Genomic DNA, 26,953 nt, shown 5'->3' on the forward strand with positions numbered 1-26,953 from the left:
AGAAATCACTGAAGTTAGCAGTCTTCAAAGGAAGCAGAGAGACTGCAAGAGGAGCCACATTTCTCTCAAATGGGTTCATGCTCCAGGGGCTTTGTGTAATGGTGAATTATTACATGAAGCATGGAGTCACATATATGTAAATTAGGCTCAGCGCTTTAAATGTGCACAGAACCTTGATGCCCGAGAAAGGGATGATATAAACATTTAAAAAACACTGATTCATGTAAACAGCGTGTGACACATCCAGTTTCGGCTCCATCGATTATGCGGTCGTAGCACGCCTGTGTCTGATTTGTTCTTCTTTTTAAATAAAAGTAATCTAAACACATGTTTGGTTCAGCGACAACAACGGTTCTATCTGCCGTAATTTCAGATATGACAGAGAGTCATATCTGACGGAGCGTCGTGCAGCAGAAACAGGAAGAGGAATCTTTGTATAGTCCAGTGTAATGAGTTTTTCTGTGTCTTTGTCCTGTGTGGTCTCTGCATTGTGATAGTCATATCCCAGGGCAGCCATTCATTGATTGTTGTGTCAGATGTACTGTATGTCAGCAAGCCACTTCTGTCAAGAGATGGAACGGGAACAGGAACACGTGTTCATCTGAGTCTTAAGGTATCAGAGGTTGACAAAGAGTCGCGAGTATCTTCGTGAACGCCTTTAGTAGTAAGAGCTTGATAGTAGGCGAAACATTTATGTTCAAACAAGATAAGCGTGGTCAGCAAAGTAGACTCTTAAGGAATGTGTTGGGAGCCATTCATCAGGCTTCTAGAAACAATCAATAATTCATGCCGTCAATTAATTTTCAGAGAAATTCAATTAATTCTGAAGAGCAGTTTGTAAAATGCTAAATAAAAGAGATGGGAGATTATTTTCTTAGACAAATAATTGTGTTTCCTGCCTCCCAGAGGCGCTATTAAAGAGCCCCTCATTCATCACAATTAACCTGGGTGGCTATTAGTGAATCGTTAATTAGATGTTAGACTGTGTCTAATGAATCGCAACACACACTTAGGAGCATTGAATCAATGGTTATTGACTCAAGCGATTGTAAGAAATTTATATAACATTTTTGAAAAGGACAATATTTGAAGTCTAGCATACAATAACGAGGAGTAAAATGGAGACGCACGCTGTCAGTTCACAGCGTACTTTAGAAACACATGATACAACTTATTCAACAATTGACAGTTTGAGGCTGAGATCTTCAACACGCGACTCATTTTGCACATCCATCAGAAGCTCTGCATTGCTTTTCCATTCATGCATTCCTCCACCTGTCTTTTGTAGAAAATACTCGAGGACAATTTAAAGCAGCGTTAGAAGAATTCACTGAGACGATTGTCATACTAATTCTCATCCGCCGCTCTCCATCTAAATTGCATTTGATTGGCTGCATGTCGCTCCTGACATTAATAGAGATGCAGCTGCATAATTGCTGCTAAGAAAGGAGGTGCAATCACATGGAAACATTTTTTATATAGTGAAACGGCATCCTCGTTTTCCTCCATTGGGATTTCCTCCATCCGTCGGGATTTAGTGGCTAAACACGACCGACACGTCTTGCAGTGCAGTGAGGACGACATTTTTCTATCTGCTCTCAATGCAAAATACAAATCTTGTTTTTGAGTACACATATGCTCAGGAAGAAAGTGTCAGATGTATGTCTTTATACCGGGACAGTAAAAAGACAGAGGGGAGGGGGAACATTCGAGTCCACCGAAGGAAACTCTTTTCATACACACAGTAAACATCCATGGCCTCGTAAACTGTGTACTCTTGCCAAGGAGTTGATTACAAGCAGATTCCATCATGTAAAACCCGCAGCTTTAATGCAGTGTGTGTCGTAGCACCAGGGGCCACGCTGCCCTAAGCTGGCTCTCCCAAACATGCCCTCAAAGTACAGCATGTGAGCATTCGCTTGGAATTACTGTTCACATGACACAAATCCCATCTTTACTGCGAACACATCCTGCGTTAGAGCATTTTGAACTTGCCGTCCTTTCAATAAAAAAAAAAACATCACAGCGTTTGCGTTGGCGTTGTTGGCAACGAGCTGTTTATCGCTGTCACCTTTTAAACACTGCTTTTTGGAAGTTCAAGTATAAAGATACCTCTGATGTGTCATCCATTTTTAATGAGACATACTGGGCTCTTTAAAGTGATTACTGGCCGCTGGCTTATCAGATTTGTTTTAGAGCTTGCTAATGGCGTGATAAGGCACATTAAAGCGATAATAAGTATTTAATGAAGTTAAATGTGGTCAGGCTCGGGCCACGGAGGATTGATCCTCTTTTAAACAGGTCATGCAAAATGTGACTGTACAGATAAGATATCAAATGGGTCCTGAAGTATGTAGAAACAAGTACATTATTGGCTTGATCCACCCTCAACTAATTCAGATGTTTTTGGTCCATGCTCGCAGTGTGGGATGGCAGTTCACTGCGGGATATGAATGTGTTCCACTGATTTGGACAAACACTGCGCTCCATTTTTTTTTTTTAATCCTCGTCATCTCTTCTCCTCTCTTTATGAATCCCATGTTTTCTGCAGGAATGTGTGATACTGAAACTATTGTTGTCTGTTTTGTTACATTATATTCCTTCTTGGTCCATAGTGTAGTGAGTATTTCTCACAGGAATAATGTCACATACAGAGTTGTAGAAATTATTTTCATTTTTTCCACCTTCTCACCTCCTCGAGCCCCCTCTCTCTCTCTCTTTCTCTCTCTCTCTGCTACATACATATGCACGCACATCTTGAGATCATCCTGCCTGATGTCAGTGGGATTATGCAGCTGCAGAAGATGGGTGTTCCTGCTGCTCCTTTGCCAATACTTGGGGTGGGGCTCACCGTGTCCATCTGCTCATGGCCCTAGGAGGAAAACCCACACACACGCACACATGGACGCACAATTTAAAATACGTCCACACATATGCACAGAAACGCACGTGCACAAAATAATAACCTCGGCAGGGATTCTACTCAGTCACGCTGAATGCCAGGGGATTCAAGGACATGTACCAATCACCTAATAAATTCACAGAAATTCAAGACTCTCCTAGCCTCAGAATTGCTAAGCATTTCATCCACATTATCCCCCAAATCCTTCCAAGCAACACTGAATCTACATAAAACGTCAACTAAGGGTCGAGTTATTTGAGTTTTAAAATACAGACTTCATATTCACAGTGTTGAGAATCTACCTCGGTGCTTGATGTGTCTGTTTCTTTGTCTTTTTTTTTTTTTTTTTTGCTCTCTTCTTAGGGGTCTCTTTGCAAACCATTACACCGAGACACATTACCGGGAGGATGGAAGTGCAGTCACCGGTGCTCACAACTTCACGGTACAGTGGTCCAAGAGTGCTTTTGACATTTATGGTCGAGTTGACGTGCAGCGGTGCTCCGCAGGCACGCTGTAAAAGCTGACCCTTTAAAAGTTATCACGAAGACAGATGTTTTTTTTGATTTGGTGTTATAAAATGATCATCTACACTGTATCTTATGCATGAGTTAGAAATCTAATTTAGGATTTACTTTTTTTTTTTTGTTACCACTACTATTTGAAGCAATTTATTTGAAAGCCCAGGATTTTGCTGAACAGGACATCTATCCCACGGCCTACATGATGATAAGCTGTGTTTTATGCTGGTTGTTTCTCAGCCAACATTGCCATCAGGGTTTTATTATGGAATCCCCTTTTAGCAGCTGATCTATTCCTAAGTACTTTTTTTTTTGTTGGGACTTTTATATTCTATGTGTATACTCTTGAAAATGAAGAAGAGATTGATGTTCACTTTGAATTCTGAGTTCGAGGCCACTCTCTGGCACTCTGGCGAAATTGATTCTTCACTTTACAATGAAGGTATTTTTACTTTAAGTTAGGTAGAAAGAAGGTTTCACAGTCATTGTGGAGGAAGGATAACATTTATGTAACATAGCTAACAGTCTGTTGCCCTGCTGCTGCGGGCTTTTGTGAATTGAAACACTGTTTAATTGAACGGGGGTGAGAACAGTTTGACAGGTCGCTTACAGCTCGGACGAGAAGCGTTTGGTAATACGACAATGACTGACGAGTCTATTCCCCGCACAGTTATGCAAACACTGTTTTCCACTCTCTCTCTCTCTCACACCTTTAATTTTGAGTGGGAATATATTACAACCATTGCATCAGGCTGTCATATAGACGTACTGTATTGTCTTAGATAAGCCTCACGCAGCTCCACACTTCCACAGCAAGTTCTGTCACTGAATTCAGCCATATGTTAATCAGGAATCAGTGTACTGTAAATAAACTTCATATTCAGAATTTTCTGACGAGACAAAGGAATCAGCGGAAATATAATTTAGCAGCTGCTCAAAGTGGCAGACAAGGCAACACGTGTAAAATAAACCTAAGAAGGAATTATACATCAGAAGGATTCTTCTAACCTTAGAGCCATTTAAGGGGGGAAATTAAACGGAAAAACTGGATGTTACGGGGTTAACCAAGATGTTTTCCTTCTCTGTTCTGCTTTTAGTAGCTTCAGGAAATCTAAAAATGAGCTTATGACTAAATATTTCACTTTGAATGCATTTAGCTACTTTAAAAGTCACAGACACTTTGAGGATAACCGAGGAAGACAATCACTATTGCTGCCTGATGTTTCCTTGCATGAAAGGTGAACTAATCTAGGTCAAGCATAGCCTAAGCACAGAGTCTTTGTAGTTGCTCTATCTTTATACTCAATGTAATGAATCTCAATTCCATTACCACCTGCCAAACAGAAATTGTTGGAAATGGTTTATCCAAAATAAATCTCACCCCAAAGTAAATGTGTGGAGAGGGATAGGAGGAAACACTGTAGCAAAAAGTCTTTTTTCTTTTATAATATAATACATCTTTAACTACATCATCCAGTGGGTGAAGCATTCTGTGCATAAAATGTGTTCATCGACTGTATGTAAATATGTTTTGAATGGTGAATGAATAATTTACCTCCTTTCAGAATAACTGCTACTACCATGGGGAAGTGCAGACGCATCCAAACTCTGATGTCACCCTCAGCACCTGCTCAGGCCTTCGGTAGGAAACAAAACCGTCATTTTATATTCATGCAGCATCTCAACACTGCCCTTTAAGTGCTATTTGCCACTGCAATGTTTATATTTACTGAAGTCACTCTGCACAGCAGCCCATCGCTCTTAAGCCCCTTAAGCGTGCTGTCACTAAGTTTGTGTGTGACCCGCAGGAATCGGAGAAAATGTCACACCTCATTGTCTTTGCCCACAGAGGCTTCCAGTAAATATCTGCGCTCGTTTTGGCAGTAATTGGCTTCTTGCTGTTGCTAATGACCAACCACAATTGGAAGATTTGAGATTTGGCCATCAGCAAAAAAAAAGCCTTAAGATACACAATGTCATTTCCTGCTTAATTAAACAGCAAGGAAACAGCAAATGTTTAGTTTGCCATTTTATTGATGCATTAACGGCTAATGACAAACAACATTAAAGTTATTAACAATTTGTGAATATCATTGATTTGTTTGTCAATTTAAAATAGTTTGTTGTGCTTAAAGCCGTGAGGAGTCCTAATGCTAACAAGGCTGGTGTTTATTGACAGAATAAAAAAATATTTTTATAGTTTGGCCTGAGTAAAAGGGGGCCTGAAGTGCTACCTCAGATGTAACATTAATTTAGAGAGAGCCACGTTCAGTCAAAGTGTGCATTTGAGAGGTTATGCTTTGAGGCTTTGTTTTCAGACTTGCACTGCTGTCTCTGCAGAGGCTTCATCGCACTCGAAAACAAGACATTTATCATTGAGCCTGTGTCTGGGCGTGACAACGGTGCCCACTTCATCTACCGAGTGGAAGAACTCACACTGACCCCAGGAGCCTGCGGCCACGGCTTCAACGTGTCCTCGGCTGCTCCTGAGAACCACATCAAAAGCCCCTTTCAATCTTTCCACACAAGGGTGAGATTAGTATTATGTTGTTGTTGTTTTTTTTTTGCAAAGCTTGTATTAGAGCCAATGGACCTCACAGTCCAAAGCTATATTGCCATTTTTTTTAATTGTCATCAACGTTTCTGTAGCGTAAGACTAACATTCAATTGAAGAAAGATAAATGGGCGTTTGACCAAAGATCAGCAAACTGGCCGTTAGACCAGTTTGGATAAGTTCCCGGAGGGTGGGCTTGACACATTTTATCTGCGCTTAGAGCCCAAGGGCCCATGCAGGTTTGGCCAATCATTTTCATGGAGCAGGTGCAGCATCCATCTGCTACTATTCCCAAGCGTTACAAACTCCATTTGAGTCAGGAAGTGAAACTTAACAACATACAGAACTTACTGACCCCTGAGTAATATATGGGCTTTGCAATTATAGAAGAGCATCAGTTCTAAAAAGATCAATGAATATGGCTGAATGAAGCGGCATGCGTTTGTGTGATATCCTTCTTTGAGCTATACAATGCTAATAGTGAAATTAGATTAAATTGCTGGTGGCTCTATTGCTGCTTTTTCACTGCCAAGAGTTAGATGAGTGGATTGATACCTCTCTCATGTCTGTATGCAAAAAATATTAAGCTACAGCTAGCAGTCAATTAGCTTAGCTTAGGTAATTAGAAAGAATGAGGGGGAAACAGCTAGCCTGGCTATTTCGAAAAGTAACTAAATTTGTCTACTAGCACCTCTAAAGCTCACCAATTAACACGTTATCTGTTCAAAACATGGAGTGTATTGTGAGTGTGAGTGATTGGTATTGATTTTCTTATCTAACGCTCGGCAAGAAAGCAAGCGAGCGTATTAAAAGACTTTTCAAGTATGCAGGCTTGAAAGGGTTTATCTCAATTATTTTTAGTGTAGGTCCACGGGAAGCGCTAGTATGTCACATGTGTGTCTATGATGTTTGCTAGTGCTTGAAATAGGATCAAGTGGATAAAAGTAATAGATGTAAAAACATTTCTAACCTGCATCATCTCTGTTTTTACTGCAGCATAAAAGGGATGCCCAGAAGACAACCAAGTACGTTGAGCTGATCATTGTTGCGGACAACAGAGAGGTAATGCGCCTACCTTGCTTCCATTCACAAATACAGTGTTTGAACAACAGAAAACACAGCAGCCCTTCATTCTATAAGCAGAAAAAGCATTGTGAGCTGTAGTAACAGTAGAGCAGGCCCCTATGGGGCTGCAGAATTAGGTCAGTGTGCAACAAGCAGTGTGGTCTTGTGGCAGAGGCTCCGTTTTTGACAGGAAGTGCTGCACGAGTCCCCAGCAGACCAGACAGGAAACAGGAAAAAGCCGTGTGGATACAGAAGAGTCTCCCTAAAGCACTGACAAGCTCATTGTGGGGTTTCCTCCTGGCGGTCCTCTGCTAATGCCCTCGACCTGAACGGGGAAAAAAAGGAAGTGAAAATAAAATAAAAAGATAAGGGGATCAAGTGTGTTGTCAGGCTCAGGTTTGAAGTCCAGCACAAACGCAGGTGGATACACAGTAGGGTGGAAATAGTAGGGCTGCAATTTGTATCAAAAGCTGTGCAGGCTGTCAGATCTGCCAATATATGTGCTCCCTGCGGCCCTGCCATTTGTCTCTCTAACACTAGGAGATTTTTCTAGATCCAGATGGTCACAGCTTGATAAGCTGCCTAACACTCAGTAAAACGTATTGCCTATGCGGTTGTTTCATACTTTTTAGTTTTGAAAAGGACCGTATCATTCATGTCGTCATCAACACAACTACTTCTGGCTGTAATTGATCCCCTTTATACCGCTGATTACATTACATTTTTCTTTTCAGTTTCAGAAACAGGGGAGGGACGTGGAGAAGGTGAAGCAGAGACTGGCAGAGATAGCCAATTACGTGGACAAGGTAAAACCTTTCCCCTTGACACGGGAGGGATAAATCACTTTTTTAAAATAGAAATATTGCTGGCAGCAGAGATTAATGGGATGACTGTGTGATATATTAATGTTCTACTGAAACAGCTGCTTTTAGTCCTTATAAAACCTCGGCCAGAGCTGTGGATCTATAGCTGGCAGATGCAATGGCACAGATGGATTTACTTAAGCAAGCACAGAAAGAGACATAACAAAAGACATGCTCTGATCATGTGAAAAACATGAAAAGAGACGCACTCTCAAATGACCAGCGGAAGCTTTCATTCATTCATGGCTGCCATATTGAGTAACCGAAGGTAAAAGTGGCTCACCCACCTGTTTGAAGGTCTTTGATCAGTCATGTAATCTAAGCTCTATAAATCTCCTTTCTATCCACATTGAGTCTCCCTGCTTATCAACAGTTCTACAGGGCCCTGAACATCCGGGTGGCCCTGGTGGGTCTGGAGGTGTGGAGTGACTCTGATAAATGCCCCATCACCCAGGATCCCTTCACCACCCTGCACGAGTTCCTGGATTGGAGGAAAGTCAAACTGCTGCCCCAGAAACCTCACGACAATGCTCAGCTCATAAGGTGGAATGATGAGAAATGATATTGGTGCACATGAAAACAGATCCTCAAAGGGCCATTAGCTGCAAAGTCACTTATACTTTACATTAGTGGGGGCCATTTCCCAGAGGACAGCATGGATTTTTACACTGACAGCCAGTCTGCCATTAATTTCACTGAGTCTAAACATTACTGGAAAATCAGCTGCAATAATGAATTCACACTTTGTGAGTAACAAGCTAAAACATGCACAGCAGCTGATGTAAACCTCTAACATTTGTATCTCCTCTCCACCCAACTTCTGTCCTTTGCAGCGGGGTTTACTTCCAGGGCACCACCATTGGCATGGCTCCCATTATGAGCATGTGCACAGCTGAGCAGTCTGGAGGCATTGTCATGGTGAGTATAAAACCTTTGCGCTGCTCCCACACTCCTCTTCCTCTGTGTAACCAGATTGTATCAGTGTGGACATTGTTCAGATTCAGCAGGCTAACACAATCCAGACATGATTTCTGCAGAAAGGTGTTCGTTGTTTGCTGGCAAGAAGTCGCGCTTTCAAACATTATGATTTTTGTGCTGGCACTCCCTTCAACGTTCATGGCCTCATTATTACCACGCAAGCCTACGTGCACAAAGGAATATGTAAAACATATACCCCCAGAGGGATTGGACTGCAGATACGCAGCCTCTCTGAAGGTCAGTCGGAGTCTTGCTATCATTCAATCAGGCTTCCCTGTGACATCTCTAAAAGGCTTGGTGGGGCACGGAGGTAAATCAAAGGCCAAAGTCTTTAAACAAAACCACGTATACATTTTTATGAGATGTGATAAATTGTTTTTACCAGCTCTTACAGAGCACATATTTTATATTTAACACAAAACTGTGCATCACCCCTGGTATGTTAAATTATTGCACATAGTAAATTAGCTGCCTGTTGGGCTCCTCTGCCTGCTGGAGCACTTGACACACATGCCAAATCACAAAGTGGAGATCAGCCCAATGCCATTACACCCCAGCTCAGATGTGTAACCCCCATTAATAGATATGTTTTCTGCTGGTTGCGGCTGCGGTAAGGCATCTCCAGATGTTTGTCTTCCCCATTACTTACACATGGCAGATGGTTTGGACCGAGATTAAAGGGCCATGTAACCAGTTAGTGGGGGGGGGGCGGCCAGATGAGATGAACCATTTCTCCAACCATCCAAAGCCATGTGTGTTAATCAGCCTCAAATCCTTTATTTGCTCCACATGTTCTCTCAGTTTAAACATCATAACATGATTGTTTTATTTTTTCATTAAACTCACATGAGGCTTTGTATGTAAATGGTTAGCTTCAAACTGTGACAGCTAGCATATTTAATATGGTAATCTTTTCAGGAAGTTACTTCCTCACATGGCTGGAAAAGATATCAGAAAGACTCTCAGCACATTTCTTGCAACCAACACTATCAGATTCTCACCATCACAACAACGGCTTATAGCTGCTTCAAAGAATCGACTGTGGCTTCCAAGAGTTTCATCCATTTCTGCTGACTCTGATATCACACTTTTTTGAAAGGAAGCACTCAATTATGAATTGCGCACACACACACACACACACTCTGATAAACATGACAGAGGAAAGTTTTCCCATCCTTCTTGGTAAAAGGCGGGGTGCAGTTCCCCATGCCGCTGCTCTGTAATCACAGCTTGGCTTGCCCTCAACGTTGACACATGAACCCTGCATTGAAAGGAAGCGTGTGATTTTCTCATGTAGAGAACATTTGAATACCGCAGTTAGATTCACAGTAGCTATGTGGGCGACCTCTTTCTCAGGGGTTGCCAGATTTGAAAAGGCTGAATCGTGCACATTATCAAGTAATGTTTACCTTTGCACGGCAGCTGGATTCTCGCGATATCACAAGATCACACAGAAATCCATCTCGTCAGACTTCAAGTGATGCATTTGTGCGCCAAACCACGGCGGTTTCGGACCATTTGGACCAATCAGAACAGGAGAGTGTGTCTTCATTGATAGAAGATCAAAGAAAGGCACTGAAGGCCTTTTCTCGATGGAAAATATGTTTTTTTCTTGCTTCGCTTAGATGATAGACCCGTCGTTCATCCAGTAACCTGCAAAGTATTTTCTTGACAGTGCCTGCCCAACAGTTTCCACTGACGGCTTTTTAGATGGTTTTGTGTCACAAACCATCCGGCGCGTCAGGTTTAGGGTTTTGTTGAATATGAAACCAACATGCCACCAATTAAACAGCATTATCTGTCGTAACATAAGGCTGTAACATATTTCTCTGGGCTGCACGAACAAGCACAGAAGCGAGTCACAGTCACAGACTTTGCGTATAGGATTAGGATAATCAGCTGCTGGCGGTAGCTTTTCATGCACCCTACATGCACGACATCGGTATTGATCTTCTAATCTAAATGTCAAACTATCCCACCATGCGGGGGGAAGAAATTGACGGTCAGTGTATTGAACCGGGTTCTATCTTTTATTTATTTATTTATTTATTTAATTTAACAATTCGCTCAGAATAATTCAATTCAACTGCAGACTTTAGCAGAATGTAGACACACAATGATCATATCACCACGAGATGATTCCATTGGAAGGGAATAGAGGACTGTCATTGTGTCATTTATCTCAGTCTGTTTGTCCCTCTTCCAGTCTCACCTTGGCATGCATACATTATTTACAGAACTACATTGACTTCATTGCTCAGTCACCCTCCAAATGCTATTCTCCGTCTCTGTCTGCTTTGTGAAGGGCAGTTGTCTCGCTTATCAATGCATCAGCGAGTCGTACAGCGCTCGGTTTATGGAGCTTACTGCAGTAGCTGTCTCCACTAGCGACGAGTATGATTGGGTCTGCAGCGGTAATAGAATGGCAGATGAATCCAGGGCTCCATGAGTAGAATGAGTAATAGAAGAAGGATGAGGGGGCAGATCGGACAGTTTTGGGAATCTTCAGCTTAAAAATGAATATTGCATTTACTTTCTTTTGTTCTCCTTTTTACGAGGGTGGCAGTGCATCTCAGGATGGCTTGGTTTTTACTCAAAGCTTTCCTCAAGTTACTTTGAACTTCACTCCCCTTCAAACATACTAGATTACACATAGCATAACGTGTTCTCTTTTTTTTTCCCTCGGCAGGATCACTCTGAGAACCCACTGGGTGCAGCCGTGACTTTGGCACACGAGCTTGGACACAACTTTGGGATGAACCACGACACCCCAGAGCGCGGTTGTGGCTGCAGGATGACCGTTGACCGTGGAGGATGCATCATGACCCCCTCCACAGGGTGAGAATATATCCGCTGATCTTTTTCATACCAAAGGGCATAAAGAGATAAATACGCTTTGCGATTAAGCTTTAAACTCTAGCAAAATTCAAAATAATTGTCCACTTCAGCACACTATCACTGCAATGATAACTACATGTTGTTGTTTTTCTTTTTAGCATTTTACCACTGTATATGTATTTGGATTGTAGTTTTAAGCTAATGTATGTGATTATATTTAAACAGTAATTGTGTCTTTAGGCTGTTTCTCTGTGTTGTGGGTGCATTCATTTAGAGCTGTTTAACAATTAACCCTTGTTTCACAGCTACGCATGAAAGCCACAGGTTGGGTCATTTTCATCTGTTAATGATGCTCCATTGTTTATGTGTCGTTGTATGAGAAGAGGCTCAAACACACACACACACACACACACACACACACACACACACACACACACACACACACACACACACACACACAGTTTGGCCTGAGACTAAAGCAGCTGCTATAGCATTCTACTTGTGTTGCCTGGGTTGCTGAGATAACACTGCTGCTGCAAGTGATGGACTCTGTGACTGTTAGTAAACAGCGAGCAGATAAGGAGAACCCAGAGCGCAATAGTAGATTTCACTCTTGGTCCGGTGCCAGTCTGGTTTGTCTGATGGTGAATCCTGCAAGCCACAGATGAATGTGGTCAGGATAGATTCCACAGCACTGTGAGGAAGACAAAGAGAAAAGGCTGACAGACACAGTTACTGTTATTATTCAAATATTTTATTAAGTTTTCAAAATACAAATGTCAACGTCAACCCCCACACTACATCTGTTTCACACCTTAATGATAGCAATGTGGTTAAATCATGCTCTTTATTTGGGATTTGTCCAATTTTGAGAATATACCATAGCAGGAAAGGTTGTCAGATTTTTCTTTTCTGGGTGAGCCAAGAGTAGTATGATTTAGCTGTTTGAGTTTGAGGTGGCAATACATCCTCCAGCATGGGAGGGTGGTGCAGTCGTTTACCATTTAAGGAGAATCAGTCAAGCAAGAGGCCATAAGGACACAACTGTATGTTGGTTAACGGTGATTTAGGGGTCAGGATAAATTAAACAATGCCACACGCACTTGAAAGTGTAAAAACAGCTGTCACAAAACTCTCCAGTGGCAGACAGGAGTATTTTGGGTGTCCGGGTCACACATTTCAAGGAATTCTCATCTCACCTCTACTTTGCCAATTTGCTGCTGGTCAGATGAAGCCTGCAAAGCACTTTAAACTGTAGTCTTTCATGCCTGATGCATATTTATAAGGAACTGACTAGCGACGACTCGGCCAGGGATCTGCATCAAGATTGTTTGTGCATTTTATGTGTTTTAAATTGCTTTCGACCAATACACAGACGCAGAACCACACCAATTGCCAAGAAATGTCTAATATTTGTGAATTCGAGTAGAGACACAGTAGAAGAAAACCAAAAGAGTACATCCTTCTAAAATGCCACATATTCCACACAAAGAAATATATAAATATTGTAACTTACTTTGCCCCAGCAAAATGTGAATGACCTTTTTCTACACTTATAGAAAAGAGGGAGGGGAGGGGCTGTCACAAAGTGTGCGTGTTTGTGCAGCCGCGGGCAACAGTGAGCTCATCCTGCTTTACTTTTGCTTGAACATTTATTTTAGAGAAACATCACTCCTGGATTCTTGCAGTGTAGTTATGTGTACATATGCACTCGGCGTAATGACATGACGACTTTGCTTTACCCCATTACCGGCCAAAGATATCTAATGATGTCATACGAGAGCATTTAGAAAAGTAACTGCATGTTCTAAATGGCTGGAAGTGAGTCACGGTGTCATTGAAATCTTTGCAACAGAATAGGTTTATGAAGAAGTCGCTCCTTTTCAGCTCCTCTCTGCTATATAATAATGAGATCAGACACATTAATAGTTGAGAGAGGTGATCATTGACCTTTCATGCTGAAACCTGCTCCTCTGTTTGCTAAGTAAAGTTATAAATCCATACACAGCGAGACGCTGACATTTTGCCCGCCACTGTTCTCCTACTCCAAGTATCAATATTTCTCTGTTTAATTATCAATATTTTAATTGTGCATTGACCGCTTGCTCGCTGTATGTTTGTAATCATTGATTTTTATGATGCCGTTGATCTTTCAAGCAATCCTAGGCAAGTCAATTTCATTTATGTAGCCAAATATTTAAAAAAACAACGAATTTGCCTCAGGGGGCTTAACAATCTGCACGGCATACGACACACGCTGTCCTTAAACCCTCGCAGCGGATAAAGAAATGGAAGAAACGTCAGGAAGACCAAATGAGGAGGGATAACCTCCCTAACATGCAATAGATAGTTGTGTGTAAAGCATAACCAACACAATACAATTACGGTACATAACTTTACCGTTTTGGTAAATCTTTTTCCGGCAGCTGTTTTCAGCAGAACCACTTTGATAAAGCCGCTGCATGTTACCTGTCCGGCACCAAAAGGCAGATAAAGCTGGTGAACACAGTGAAGCATTTAGCAGCTAAAGAGCCAGATACTTCCCTCGGGAGTTAGAGGAGATAAAAACAGATCTGAAAGAAGAATGATTATCGGACTGGCAGACACAAACACATCTCCAATTGAATGCTAATGTTGCTCTGTATCTGCTGGATGTATAAATAGGCATCGTCATCAATGTTGTGTTTACAGCTTCTTCCAAAGTGGCCAAAAAAAACTTGTTTTCAACTTAAACTGCTTTAGACGCATAATGATCGTCATAGGTGCGTTTGTTTTGATGTTTGATACAAAGGGTGAGGGTATCAACTGGTACCAACCTGTGTGCTACGAAGTTTGTCACGGGACACATTTCGCCAGAGTTTCTGAGGCAGCTTGAAAGATTAAAATTATGACTTTACCCAAGTTCAAGTTCGACTTGAGCTGGTTATCTCCCAAATTGAATTTCCTGAACTGTCGGCGCGAATTCACAGTTTCCTGTTCACAAAACCAATAATTTCACAAACCAATCAAGAACTCATTTCCCCATCACAGATCTGATTTTTTTAATATATATATATATATATATATATATATATATATATATATATATTGGCAACCTCCTTTGACCCTCAGCCCAGATGCCTTCTGAATGTTAAACACATCTTTGTAAAGTAGTGTAGCTCATTTGACTGTGTGTTTGGGATATTCCCAGCTTAGACTTGCTAATGGCAGAGAGGACAGGCTGCATCTAAATGACGTGATTATCAGTGACGCCGCCAGCTGCAATCAAGGCCAGGGCACACAGAGAGAGATCCGCAGAGAGGTGCTTTATGCCTGGATAGACGGGCGGAGCAAGGAAGCGGAGGTTTTATTGGTCTTTTATCTCCCTCAGTGGTAAAGCTGGAGGAGAAACACAAAGAGAGATGGAGGTGAGAGCGAGGGACAAAAAGGAGAAAAAGGACGATGAAGGAATTGTTTGGGTACACATGGACGTCCATGACAGGCCGTAAGAGACTGGCCACGAGAGATTTGTGTCATAACAATGAGTGAACATATGAGGGACGGATGTGAGCAGGGATGTCTTTTAGAAGTTGAGCTAAGAGTTGCATCATATGAAGGTGGGGAGAAAGCTCAGAAGTACTTTCCTGTGTCTATACGTGTTACCGGGAGAGAGAGGTGAAGCCCAGCAGGGAGCTGGGGCTGGACTTTGAGGCCAAGAGGTGAATCCTTCGTCAACACAGTATGAAATAGCTTGTGAGTCTTGTTATTTCCTTGCCAAAATGACAGAGTACAAGTGAGGTGAGAAGGTACACAATGTTATTATCTGAAGACATTCTGCCGAGGACAGCAGGGGGAAAAAGCTACTTAGCTTGCTGGTGGGTTAATGTTTGCACTAAATTAAGCTTGTGTTTTGCTTCTCTTTTTCTTTTTTCTCCCCGATATTTAATCACCATAGGCTCCTGCCAGTGTTGCAGCCTAACATTTACCGAAAGGTCAGACATGTCTCTCCTGCTTAGCTTGGACTAAATGCATGTCAGTCAGTAGAGCAGCTTAGAGAGCGGTAGAGACAGCTTGATGTCAGTCAGAGAGCCTGCAAATAGAAGAGCCCGTCATAGTCCTCATGTGACCAATGCTTGTACTGTTTCCCCCCCCCCCCTCCTCTGAACCCACTGGCCTCACGTGTTGAGACCATCAAACTCAGAGGAATCATCTGTACTGCAAATATGGCTTTTGATCCAGGATGAGCTCCCTGGAGCACAAGAGCCTGTATCTCTGTACATTGTAAGCGCTTTAACAAAAATCCTGCGTGACAAACAGGACGTGTAGGGTCTGAAAGATGTGGACATTTAAGAGGCAGGGAGAGTCGACACCATGCATTCTTTGATAGCTGTATTAGTATGTACCAAGCCTGGGAGTTTTTTTATGGATTCCTGCACACAGTTCTGCTTTCTTCAATATCCAATTTTATTTACTGTCCAAATGAAAGCAGGATACATGAAATGAAAAGGAGGAGCTCAAAGATGCACTCGTTTTGAGGAGTAACACTCGACACAAACGTAGCTTTTGTTTGTGTCCAAGAAAAACTCCAGAGGGGCCCCTTTGTAACCATACCCCCCCCTCCTATCTGAACATCAACTAACAGGGCAACACGGGAGGGGCCAAATATCTGTTTTTCTTGCCCCTTTAAACATTACTGAATGAAAATGGCAACATTTGAAAGGTTGTATTTGTTTTCTTAGAGACACGGCCAGTAAAAACAGAAGAGCAGACGAAGTTGGAGGCTTTCTTCTTTCTGTGATTTGGCAGATACGCTAACTACATACAATAGCGTCACACATGTTCCTCTGACAGTATTGTTGTGGACTTCAGCCTATAAGCACTCAGAAATCAAACACACAAAGCATTTGACCAGTTTGAAGCAATGATATAATTACCAACATATAACACTTATTACATGCCATAGAGAGGAGTCAGGAAAGATTGATCTATCTCTCAACAAGTTACAGAAGTCCTTCACTATTTATGCTCACAAAGCTCACACCTCTTTACTTGACTGGTTGTTTCGGTGGCCTGAGGTTCTTCACTAACCTATAGGATCATGGCACATGTTGCACACTCACCAGTTTATCACATCATTGTATAAGGTCACTGTATAAAACACTTAACCTCAACCTTTGGTAAATCAATGGTTGCTTACTCTTCAATCTAATTATAAGTGACTGTCCTGTTGTCTTTGAAAAATCAAAGTCCAACACATGACCAGGACATGCAATCTACTAGAGGTTATGTCATGTCGTCTTAACAGTAAAAAGGTATAAATAAATGAATTCAAAAATGCTTTTACAGCATTGACACCCAGAAAGGAGCTGACTAATTAGATTTTGTATAACTGTTGTGCACAGCCAAATAAGTTCCACCCCGGCAAACTACACCTGGAGAGGGAGCAAGGCTTTATGCTAATATTATCCAGGGAAACCTAGACTCTCTGCTCGGCTAATTTCCTGAACAGCAGAGCAGCTGTGTGGTCTCAGCTGTAATAATACGCACCTTCGATGTGGGTCTGTTGCAGACTGAGATCTGTGCATTTGTGCTCTTCATAAATTATTTCTTACAGTCTTTCTGTAACTTGTGTGACTTCTTATCCACGGTTGTTGTCTTTTAGCCTTGTAGTATTTCCAATATATACATCACTTCTTTAAATCTAGCTGTGGTTAGAATGAAGGAACACAATTTAACTGCATGCATACATAAAAAAAACAACCAAAACAAACGTTTAAGGCTCTAAAAGAATCAATCGGCTCCTTACGATGATGGATGGGGACATGAAGAAACAATGTTCTGCCAAGTTTAGAACAGTTTTGTGATATACAACAGTTGTATTACGTTACACACCAACAGTTGCATCGCTTATTGCACTTAACCATTCTCCATTTCTCCATTGTCAGCGTCTGCATCATATACCAAGCGAACAGTAATTTAATATTGTCTTTTCCTGTTCATATAAATTAATTTCCGTCCTCGTCCTGAAAGCTACAGACATTAAGCCGATGGCACAAAAAACACTTGCGAAGCATTTATGCTCATCAGTGTCGGAACAGTGAGCTCCCTCGGCGTATCTGCTCATTGTCACAAAAGGACCGCACGAGGCAAGCGGGTGATGGAGAAGCAAGATATTCTTGCAGCATCCCTGGACTGCCTTTGAGGCTGACACTGCATCAGTAACCAGGATGGAGTGGGCACCTGTTACCTGGAGGGATGTCGTCAGCAAATTAGCGGTCCAGCTCAGTTATCAAGGCCCGGTTCATACGCAGCCACCGGCCACATCAGGACATCAGTTAAAGAGAGATCATTTAGAAGGATTTATTGGCTCCCGCCATGGTCGCTCGAGGTGCCCTCTGCTTTAAATAGTCAAGCATATAAATGACAGAGCACGTCTTAATGGCTCACCAGTAGAGAGCCGTGTTTAATTGGCTTTAAATGTCATTTCACTCGTTCAAAATCCAATCAGTAATATTGCATTAGTTTTTGGTTTTGGGACTCAGCTTCATTCAACTTTGGCATTTACCAGCATCATGAAAGCAACAGGAGGGCTGCACAATATATTAGTGATAGTTAACGCGTGCGGGGACGGGTTAACCCTGACGTTAAAGTGTGTTTTTAATTTGTGTTTTAGACAATAAATCAGTCAAAAGTCCACAAAAGGGAGTTAACTCAAAGCAAGGCCGCATACAAGACACATAATCTATCAACATGCATTTATCCATCGGATCTTGTTAGGACTTTCCATGTGGGTCTAATTCAGTCCAAAGAAACCTGATTTTCCTTAGTGAAGAAAATCTTCAACTGACAAACATCCCAACTTTGACCAATAATGCCAGTTTATTAAGAACAGACTTTGTTTGCCCGTCCAACATATTCCAGCCCCAAATGCAGATCCCAAAGCACGCCTGTGTTTTGTTATCAGTGGCAGCCCATGCTATTTACAAGGGACTTGGTTTGATGTGCATGGTCTGTCTATTCTTGATTTTGTTCTTGGGTTTCAACGCACAGGTCAGCAAAGCTCTTTTCTGTGCGGGGGGTTACGGTTGTAGAAAGACTCTGAGAAGTGGATTATGGGAGCAGACGAGGGCAGGCACAGACAGGTAGATTGGCTTTTGGTCAGTGAGAGATGAAAGCAGCCGACACTTAAAGGCGGACAGTCTGAGTGAAGTGGACGCAGCGGTTTCACCCAAAGCGTTAGAAGAGGCTGTTTTTCTGTGTTCCATTTTCTCTGGAAATCTGTGTTCTCTTGGAAAAAAGAGAAGATTTCTTTCCCATTGAATGCCTCCTCTGTTATCTCCAGTCCCCTCAGGAGGAGCTTCACTTTAGTCAACTAACAGCAGTGAAATATCCATGCAGTTGCATCAGCCAAATCCCCCTCAGGCAAAGGCAAAGCATCACACACACAAATTTCCACCTCTGTCCAACGCCAGGCTCCAGAAACATATTCTGTGTAATGTTGAATTTTCCCAAATCCGCCTTGTCAAGCCGCGAGCTTTGTAGACAGTCTCCACGCCCTGTTGCGTTTGAAGACCCCAGTCAATCCACCGCTGCATAAGTATGTGTACGACATGTTTCTGTCGAAAGTCGCAGCCGATGCCAGCCGCCTCTCTCTGTGCCATGTCTGTCAATATTTTTTCTGCTAGCCATGCTTGCTCCCTGCCACCCCACATCCTCCACATGGTTCTTTTGAAGCTAAGTTATGTCCCATTATGACTGAGCAGGGAGTTACTCATTCATACACTCTAAAGCCTGCTTTTCTGTCTCAGTCCTTTTGTGAGGCTTGTTTGTTTGCTGGCATGAAGCCCAAGGTCGAAGGTTTGTTATGTGTTGTAGTACTGTATGTCTTGGGACTTTTGTCTCATACTGCCACTGTGTTTAGTTTAGTTTAGGTCTTTTAGTTTTATTTAAACTGACCAGCGGAACTCGTCAGTCAGACTGCTGATTTCAGAAGATATCTCCGCCACGCAACACATAGACGTCTTGGACATAACGTCACAACACAACCAGACTTCAATACGTTACAATAGAAACAATTCAAAGCAAAACAGTTTGTCAAATGTACAAACGGTACATATAACACAACGTCATACAAAAAATGCATTACATTTAGAGAGGTCGAAGCAGGGGACGGAGGAGGTGAGTGTGTGATAACTGATATTTGAAATAATTGCAATAATAAATAAACAGCTGCTATTTGTAACTCCAAATAGAACTACACCCATGGATAGATTATGAGACAACCGGTCCCTTGACACAGGCGTGTAAAAGCCCCGCCCCATCCCTTCATAGGAGCAAGACATCCAGACTGAAAGAGACACAAAACAACTGCAAACGAAGCCTTCGTGTCTCTTTTTAGTCCATGTGCGTCTCTTTGTGGTTGTTGTGGAGTTAAACAGTCTGTAATTTCTCTCTTCCCTTTCCGTCTCTTTTTAACCACTTTTTTTGTGACGTTTTGCTTCTCAATTTGCGTCTCATTTGGTTTCTCTTTGTGGTTGTTTTGGGGCCTGTGCCTCCCCCTGTATGGTCCATTCCTTCTATTTTCTCTGCATAGATGGTTTTCCATCCCTTTGTCCATGACTCAGTGTCTTTTGCTCTGTTTCTGTCCCCATCCTGTATAATTCTCACTTATCTACATATTATTTTTGTTTTTCACTCTCCATCTCTCTCCCTATTTATTTCTGGTCCTTGGTTCCTCGACTCGCAGAAGCTCACTCTAGCAGGAGGGCCATTCCCCCGGGCTTCACAGCTGTTATTGGCACATCACACAGTTTCATCTCTAAAGTCATAACATTTTCTCGTTTTCAATACCAAATCCAATTTCTTTCCTCGCTAAATTAGACATTAGTCAGCCCTTCAGGTAGGCGATACCAGGCAGTGAAATGAATGTGTTAGAAATGATGTGGTTTCAGTCTTGTTTTTTTATTTATTATTAATGTTTCACATACACGCATGTGCTCGCACGCAAAAAGGCCTCCACATCCAACATACGCCTCCTCACACGCATCCCTCCAGTTAGTTGCTTGAATTGTCCTGGTGGTGCCAGGATATGCCTCTTGGAAATGCAGCTGCCAGAGAAAATGTTTCTCCGTAACATTTGATGGCCCGTTTATGAATTGAGAAGGATTGAACATCGATTGACCTGGAGCTCATACTGTACAATGTCAGTAGAGCATTACATTTGTGTGAAAAGGCCGTCTGAATGAGCAGATTGAAGAAAGCTCTCTCCGTGTTCTGGCTCAGCTGAATGATTGAGTCCATGAAATCTTGTCATGTCTCTTCATTCCTTCATTTCAGCCAAACCTTGTTCTTCTATTCTTCTTCTAGGTATCCATTTCCAACAGTGTTTAGCACCTGCAGTAAGAAGGACCTTGCTGCCAGTCTGGAGAAAGGCGTGGGCATGTGTTTGGACAACATGCCCGAGGTCAAGGTGCTTTATGGTGGCCAGAAGTGCGGCAATGGCTACGTGGAGGAGGGAGAAGAGTGCGACTGCGGGGAACCAGAGGTAAGGTCGAGACCCGGGGCCTTCAACCTGAGCCGCTTCAGTGGGGTGGATCACTCTCCAACACTTTGCTAACAGTGTGTAGCACAGAACGTGTTGTTGCTGGATAAACAAAAGTTAAAAACACAAAAGCGGTTCAGAAAATCAATTTCAAGTCTTTGGTGAGTCAAGAATTGAGTGAAGTAGGAAGTATTCCATGTTCATTTCTACTTACAGTAAACTGCACCCTCTGATATATGTATATATACTCAAACGCTAGGAAAGACGGCAGAAATGAATCATGAGAAAAAAGTCACTTATGTAACTTGTTCCCCTTCCAAGGAAACAAAGAAAACAACAGTGACTGTCCTGTAGCAATCATCCAGAACACTGAAAGTCTCAGTAGCTCCCTCAGACCCCCCGACAAACCACAGCAAATGTCAACTTAAACTTTCAGTTGACATTGACGTTGTGTGTTTGCGGCTTAAAAGCATCGAAACCTGCTGCGGAAAAAAAAGACTAAAAGCTCAGCAAATCACCCGAGGCCTCCGATGTAAGTGTTTTATTTACATCACACCTTCTCTCAGTGTCCCAGATGTGCTGAGCGGTGCTCTGACAGGCTGCCACAAGGATTTCATGTCCTTGTTGAAGGCCCATTAATCAAACCACTGTCCAACTGTGTGACAAAGGAAACAAACAAAAGTGTAATCGGGTCGATGTTGAAATAAGCTTTCTTTGGCTTCGCCACCCAAACAACCGGGCACGCTCTGATGCATGTATCCACCCACTTTGTTTCCGGCTCTCACACACACACACACACACACACACACACACACACACACACACACACACACACACACACACACACTGCACGGCACGGCACCATGGGAAGTGAAGTGAGAATCATGTGTGGGAAGGTGTCACTCAGCTGCAGCTGTGTGGAGATTTGATGATAATTATATCTTTTTAGATTTTTAGATTGTGAAAAAATTCCTCAAAATGCTTGTTTGTTCAAACAGCACCTAAATGTTTTATGCAGTTTATGATAATGTAAAACAGAAAAACATCCTCATTTCGGAAATATTGGTATTTTTGCAACTTTTTAAAAAAAGTTTTACTTTTGACTGTTTCAGCTCTACATATAAAACATATTCATATTAATAATGTGAATCCTTTCGAAGGCCTTATCAAACACAATACAGTTTAGCTTTTAACATGTGCAGGTAACTGAAGTTATAAATAACTCAAAGATTCAGATCAGAAACATCGTATATATTCTAGTGGCAGCCTAATTAATATTCACAACCTGAAAATCAGATCAGCAGAAGATATGAAATATTGATTAAATGTGTATCTGATAGATTGAAATTAGTTGTTGCCTGCTGAATTGTACACCTTATTTTTCACAAGCTGTTTACTCAGAGTACTGGAGGTCATGATGCAGAGAAGCTTAAAATATTGATGGTGTGATGCGATCAGCAAAAATCATTTCTTCAGAGAAGCGTCTTCGCTCTGTTAGTCTTACTGAACTACAAACACACCTAGGGATGTTACAGAGTAATGTTTCTTTAACATCATGAATAAATTATCTTTGACAAGGAAAGACCGGCTTGTCCTCAGCGCATAACGCATAAGTTTTATTTTAGCAATTACATATTTAGAAAAACACACACCTGACTGTGTGACAAACAAATAAACTGTTTATTTAAACAACGTTTTTAGCAATTATCGTACTAATGTTGATTAGCTCTTGTTTGTCATTTAAAGGGTCGAATGAGCCCGCTAACATTATTTAAATGAACGAGGAAAAGGCTCAATAAGAGATTTGTTAGCATCGCAGCTTAACAAAATCTGCGTATTTTGCCAACCGAAAACCAGATCCAAAAATGGAATCGCAGTCCATCCCTGATGAGGATAAACCAGAGCTTTTGTTTCTGGAAAAAGACTCATTTTTGAGTGGGCTTTTAAGTTTTGTGTAATTTTGCATGAACTAACTCTTCAAACTGACTCCACAATATGTTTGAATATGTACCCGATCATTTACAGGCAACTGTAGGTAGTGTTTAAGTGGAGTCATTGTGTTTGACCACCAACAAACTTAAGTGCATGATTACTTCTGCCAACTCCATCTCTGCGAGCTTGCCCCGCCATAACCTCCATGATGTCACCACAAAGAGCCTGCTTTGTTTTATCCGCCGGCCCACGGACACCGAGAGATGAAAGCCACCTTTTTCTCCCTTCTCTAAACAATAGGCTTACGTCAGGGCCGAGAAGCAAACAGCCATAAAATTGCACATCAACTGAAAATTAGACGTCCGACGAGCCGGCTGCCTCCAGTTCAACACGTCTTGTCTTTACCTTGGGAGCCCCACAAGCCAAACAGCCATGTTGAGAAAAGAGAAATGATAGTGGGAGTTGTTTTCTGCGTGATACTGCAATGCGTGACACTACTGTGAAAACAAAGCTTTTGGCATCCAATAAAAGATAAACATTGCAACTCCCTCTCTGAAGTCTTCAACAGCGTTACTCCTCTTTCGACTTCTCCGTGTGTATCCTCTCTCTTCTTGTCGGTTTCTGTCAGCAGCACTCTGATCTTGTCAATGTGGTGAAGTGGCTACAATCTTCGCCTCTAAAAGGCTTAAAATTCCTCTCCCACGCCGGTCAATGATACCTTAACAGTCAGCTCTGCCACATCTTTCCACTATCTGTGGTAAGATCTTCACACACACACTCCCCACTGCCACATTTCTTTCTTTTGCTCTTTTGCTTCACGTCTCCTCTTTTTTGACCCCACCAGGGTCATCCTATTAAACGCACTCCTCTTCAAAGTCCAAAGGTCTCCAGAATTCACAAATCCAGAACATATGAGCTTCAGTGTCTACATGTTTGTCTCCATTCAAAGTTCTCCAGGGCAGAATAAGTTAGGCAGGAATCCCCAGACAGGAAGTCCGCTCCCCTGACCTGGATATGTTGATCTGACAGGGACCAGCTGAGAGAGCAACTTCCGAGCGAAGATCAGGTCCACATGCTGTTAACTATTTTTTGTTTTCTCTCCCGTATCCCAGGAATGTATGAACCCATGCTGCAACGCCACCACATGCACCCTCAAGGGAGACGCCGTGTGCGCCCACGGACAGTGCTGTGAAGACTGCAGGGTAAGAGTTTTCATGCAGGCCGGGGTCTAAAACTACATTTGAAATGCCCTTCTATCACTTTCATAGCTGAAAAGGTTCTGAAATTGTATTTCCTCTGCTCATATGAACATCACACAAAGCTTCACTCTGCACTGATTAACATTTTTCAATTCAAAACTCAGGTTCAAGACCCAAAACTTTCCAAACCTCTGTTCGTTCCCTCTGCGAGGTTATTAAGAGACTCATAATAGTGTGCCTTCGTGTATAATTTAATATTTCAGGTCAGTTCGTTCCAACTTTGTATATTTTACCTCAAGGCCGATTTTAATTATGGGCAAGTTGTCAAGTTGATCTTGAGAAAGTTATTGCTGGTTTTTTTGCTTTGACGTGTAAATCTGTTTTACTAAGTATTTTGGATGTGTGTCCTCTCTTTGAAAGGGAACATTTGTTGTAGGCGATTAAACACATTAAGTCCGTTCATTGTGTCCTTGAACATGTTTCTGGACAGACCTCCAGTTTAAGGCAAATGAGTCCTTCCCTGTGCTTTACACAAAAACATGTTCGACCTCATGGCAGGTGGCATCAGCATTGAACAACGCTCTACATACAAATTCAGATTTAACTAAAAGCAATTCTGCAGATTCCTTGTCTGAAAGGGCACAAACTGTACTGTCTGTGTCACCAGCTGAAACCGGCTGGCACCATGTGTCGAGAGTCCAGTAACTCCTGTGACCTGCCAGAGTTTTGTACTGGTGCCAACCCTCACTGTCCAGCCAACGTTTATCTGCACGATGGGCACGCCTGCTACAGCGTTGAAGGATACTGCTACAACGGCATCTGCCAGACTCATGAGCAACAGTGCATCACCCTGTGGGGACCAGGTAAACCAACGGCTAACCGATAAGTTACACACATCATCTTCACTTTCGTAAGAGAGATCTTTCCCTTCATTTTGGTTTGTCTGTGTGTGCAGGAGCCAAGCCTGCCCCTGGGATATGCTTCGAGCGAGTCAACTCTGCAGGAGACCCTTACGGGAACTGTGGGAAGGATTCCAAAGGCTCCTTTGCCAAATGTGAAGCGAGGTAAGACTCTGCAGCTGCACTCGTGTGGTAGAGGTACAGGGAAATTACTGTGCACAACACAACTGATTAACAGCTTAAGTGGCGTCGTCGGCAATCTTCACTAAATTGTGGAATCTGACGTGATCTTCAAACAAAAGTTTACACGCGTGAACAAAATGTGATTTGAGGAAGATAGCAGCTAATTGCGGCGTAGGAATGTATTCATGAACCATTTCATGCTATTCTTGTAGGCTAATTGTTCTCAGGGTCTTCTCCCTTTAGGTGAATTCCGTAATCAAGCTCTTTGTTAATTGATGTAATTGCTTTAAGGACCGGAAGACTGGAGCACTGCGGCTCTCTTCTGCAGCCTTTCATCCGTCTCTGAAGTTACTTATCCTTGTCTGTGATTGACAGGCCTTCGTGTTTTAGGCTTTATTGAGGAAAAAAAGCCTTTTACTATTTCTATCTTTCATTGTTTGTGTGCACGCATGTGTTTCCGCCCGTGTGCGTGTTGTATGCAGGGATGCGAAGTGTGGTAAAATTCAGTGCCAAGGTGGAGCCAACCGGCCGGTGATCGGAACGAACGCTGTTTCCATTGAAACCAACATCCCGCTACAAGAAGGCGGGCGCATCCTGTGTCGAGGGACGCATGTTTATCTGGGCGATGACATGCCTGATCCCGGGCTGGTGCTGGCTGGTACAAAGTGTGGAGACGGCATGGTGAGTCATTATCATCTAATATGTAAAGAGACATTTGACCGGTTGTAATTCATTCTTGTTAAGTTGCTCACCTATGCACAGGTGTTTATTAATAGACAGTAATAGAAATGTATAAGCCTCATCCGGAGGTGCTCCCTGCTATTCTCTGATTGTTTGCTACAGTACGGTAGCAAGTAGCTTGTTGTTTATTGCGCTATAAACACAGCATGCTATAATATTTGTCCTCTAGAGACCCCAAAAGGCTGACAACTGTATGAGCCTATTGTCGTAATCCTTCGGGTCCTGAGTGCAGAGTGCTGCAGTACGGAGCCCAGACAGAGACAGAGAGGTTGCCCTTCCCAAAGAACAGGGCTAATAAAGTTAAGTCCGGAGGTAATCAAGTGATCGTTATATACACATCACGCTTGGGGCTGGACAAGGCCCTTATGGCAACCAGTTATTTTATTAGCTGTGCCTTCTCTACTTTTCTCCTTCTATGTGTTGTCTTCCAAACCTCCCTCACCACGCCGGTGACTTAAGGGCAGAAAAAGAGCTTTGGTCTGCAGCTCTTTCCTCCTTAATTGTCTCTCCAGATGAGATCTGTTCTCAGTCCTGCATTACTGGTTGTGAGAGCATGTGATGTGGGGCTCATATGAGCATTGTCCCCAACATCCTCTGCTGCTTTATCAATAAGTAAATAGATGCACATTACATTTTAAAGCAACTCTATAGCACCAGTACAGGTTTTGGAAGTTCCCTTCCCTGTCCAGAATGTCCCTTTTATTTAGTGTTCACTGGTCCCTATACTTTCCTCATGGCACCAGGTGAGTTAACTTACAGAG

The 26,953-nt window shown here is 42.4% G+C and overlaps 1 protein-coding gene across 1 annotated transcript in view; it reads left to right on the forward strand.

The window, feature by feature from the left end:
• Positions 1-26,953, forward strand: part of adam12b (ADAM metallopeptidase domain 12b) — a 73,071-nt gene that overhangs the window by 32,727 nt on the left and 13,391 nt on the right. The window contains exons 5-17 of the mRNA XM_029450242.1: positions 3,266-3,344; positions 4,986-5,062; positions 5,761-5,950; positions 6,971-7,036; positions 7,774-7,845; positions 8,276-8,445; positions 8,736-8,820; positions 11,570-11,718; positions 21,064-21,241; positions 24,283-24,372; positions 25,037-25,232; positions 25,325-25,433; positions 25,934-26,132. Of these exons, the coding sequence (XP_029306102.1) occupies positions 3,266-3,344; positions 4,986-5,062; positions 5,761-5,950; positions 6,971-7,036; positions 7,774-7,845; positions 8,276-8,445; positions 8,736-8,820; positions 11,570-11,718; positions 21,064-21,241; positions 24,283-24,372; positions 25,037-25,232; positions 25,325-25,433; positions 25,934-26,132 (1,660 nt within the window). The remainder of the gene's footprint in view (positions 1-3,265; positions 3,345-4,985; positions 5,063-5,760; positions 5,951-6,970; positions 7,037-7,773; positions 7,846-8,275; positions 8,446-8,735; positions 8,821-11,569; positions 11,719-21,063; positions 21,242-24,282; positions 24,373-25,036; positions 25,233-25,324; positions 25,434-25,933; positions 26,133-26,953) is intronic.

The sequence above is a fragment of the Cottoperca gobio genome, chromosome 15, assembly GCF_900634415.1.
Source record: "Cottoperca gobio chromosome 15, fCotGob3.1, whole genome shotgun sequence".
NCBI classification, from domain to species: Eukaryota; Metazoa; Chordata; class Actinopteri; order Perciformes; family Bovichtidae; genus Cottoperca; species Cottoperca gobio.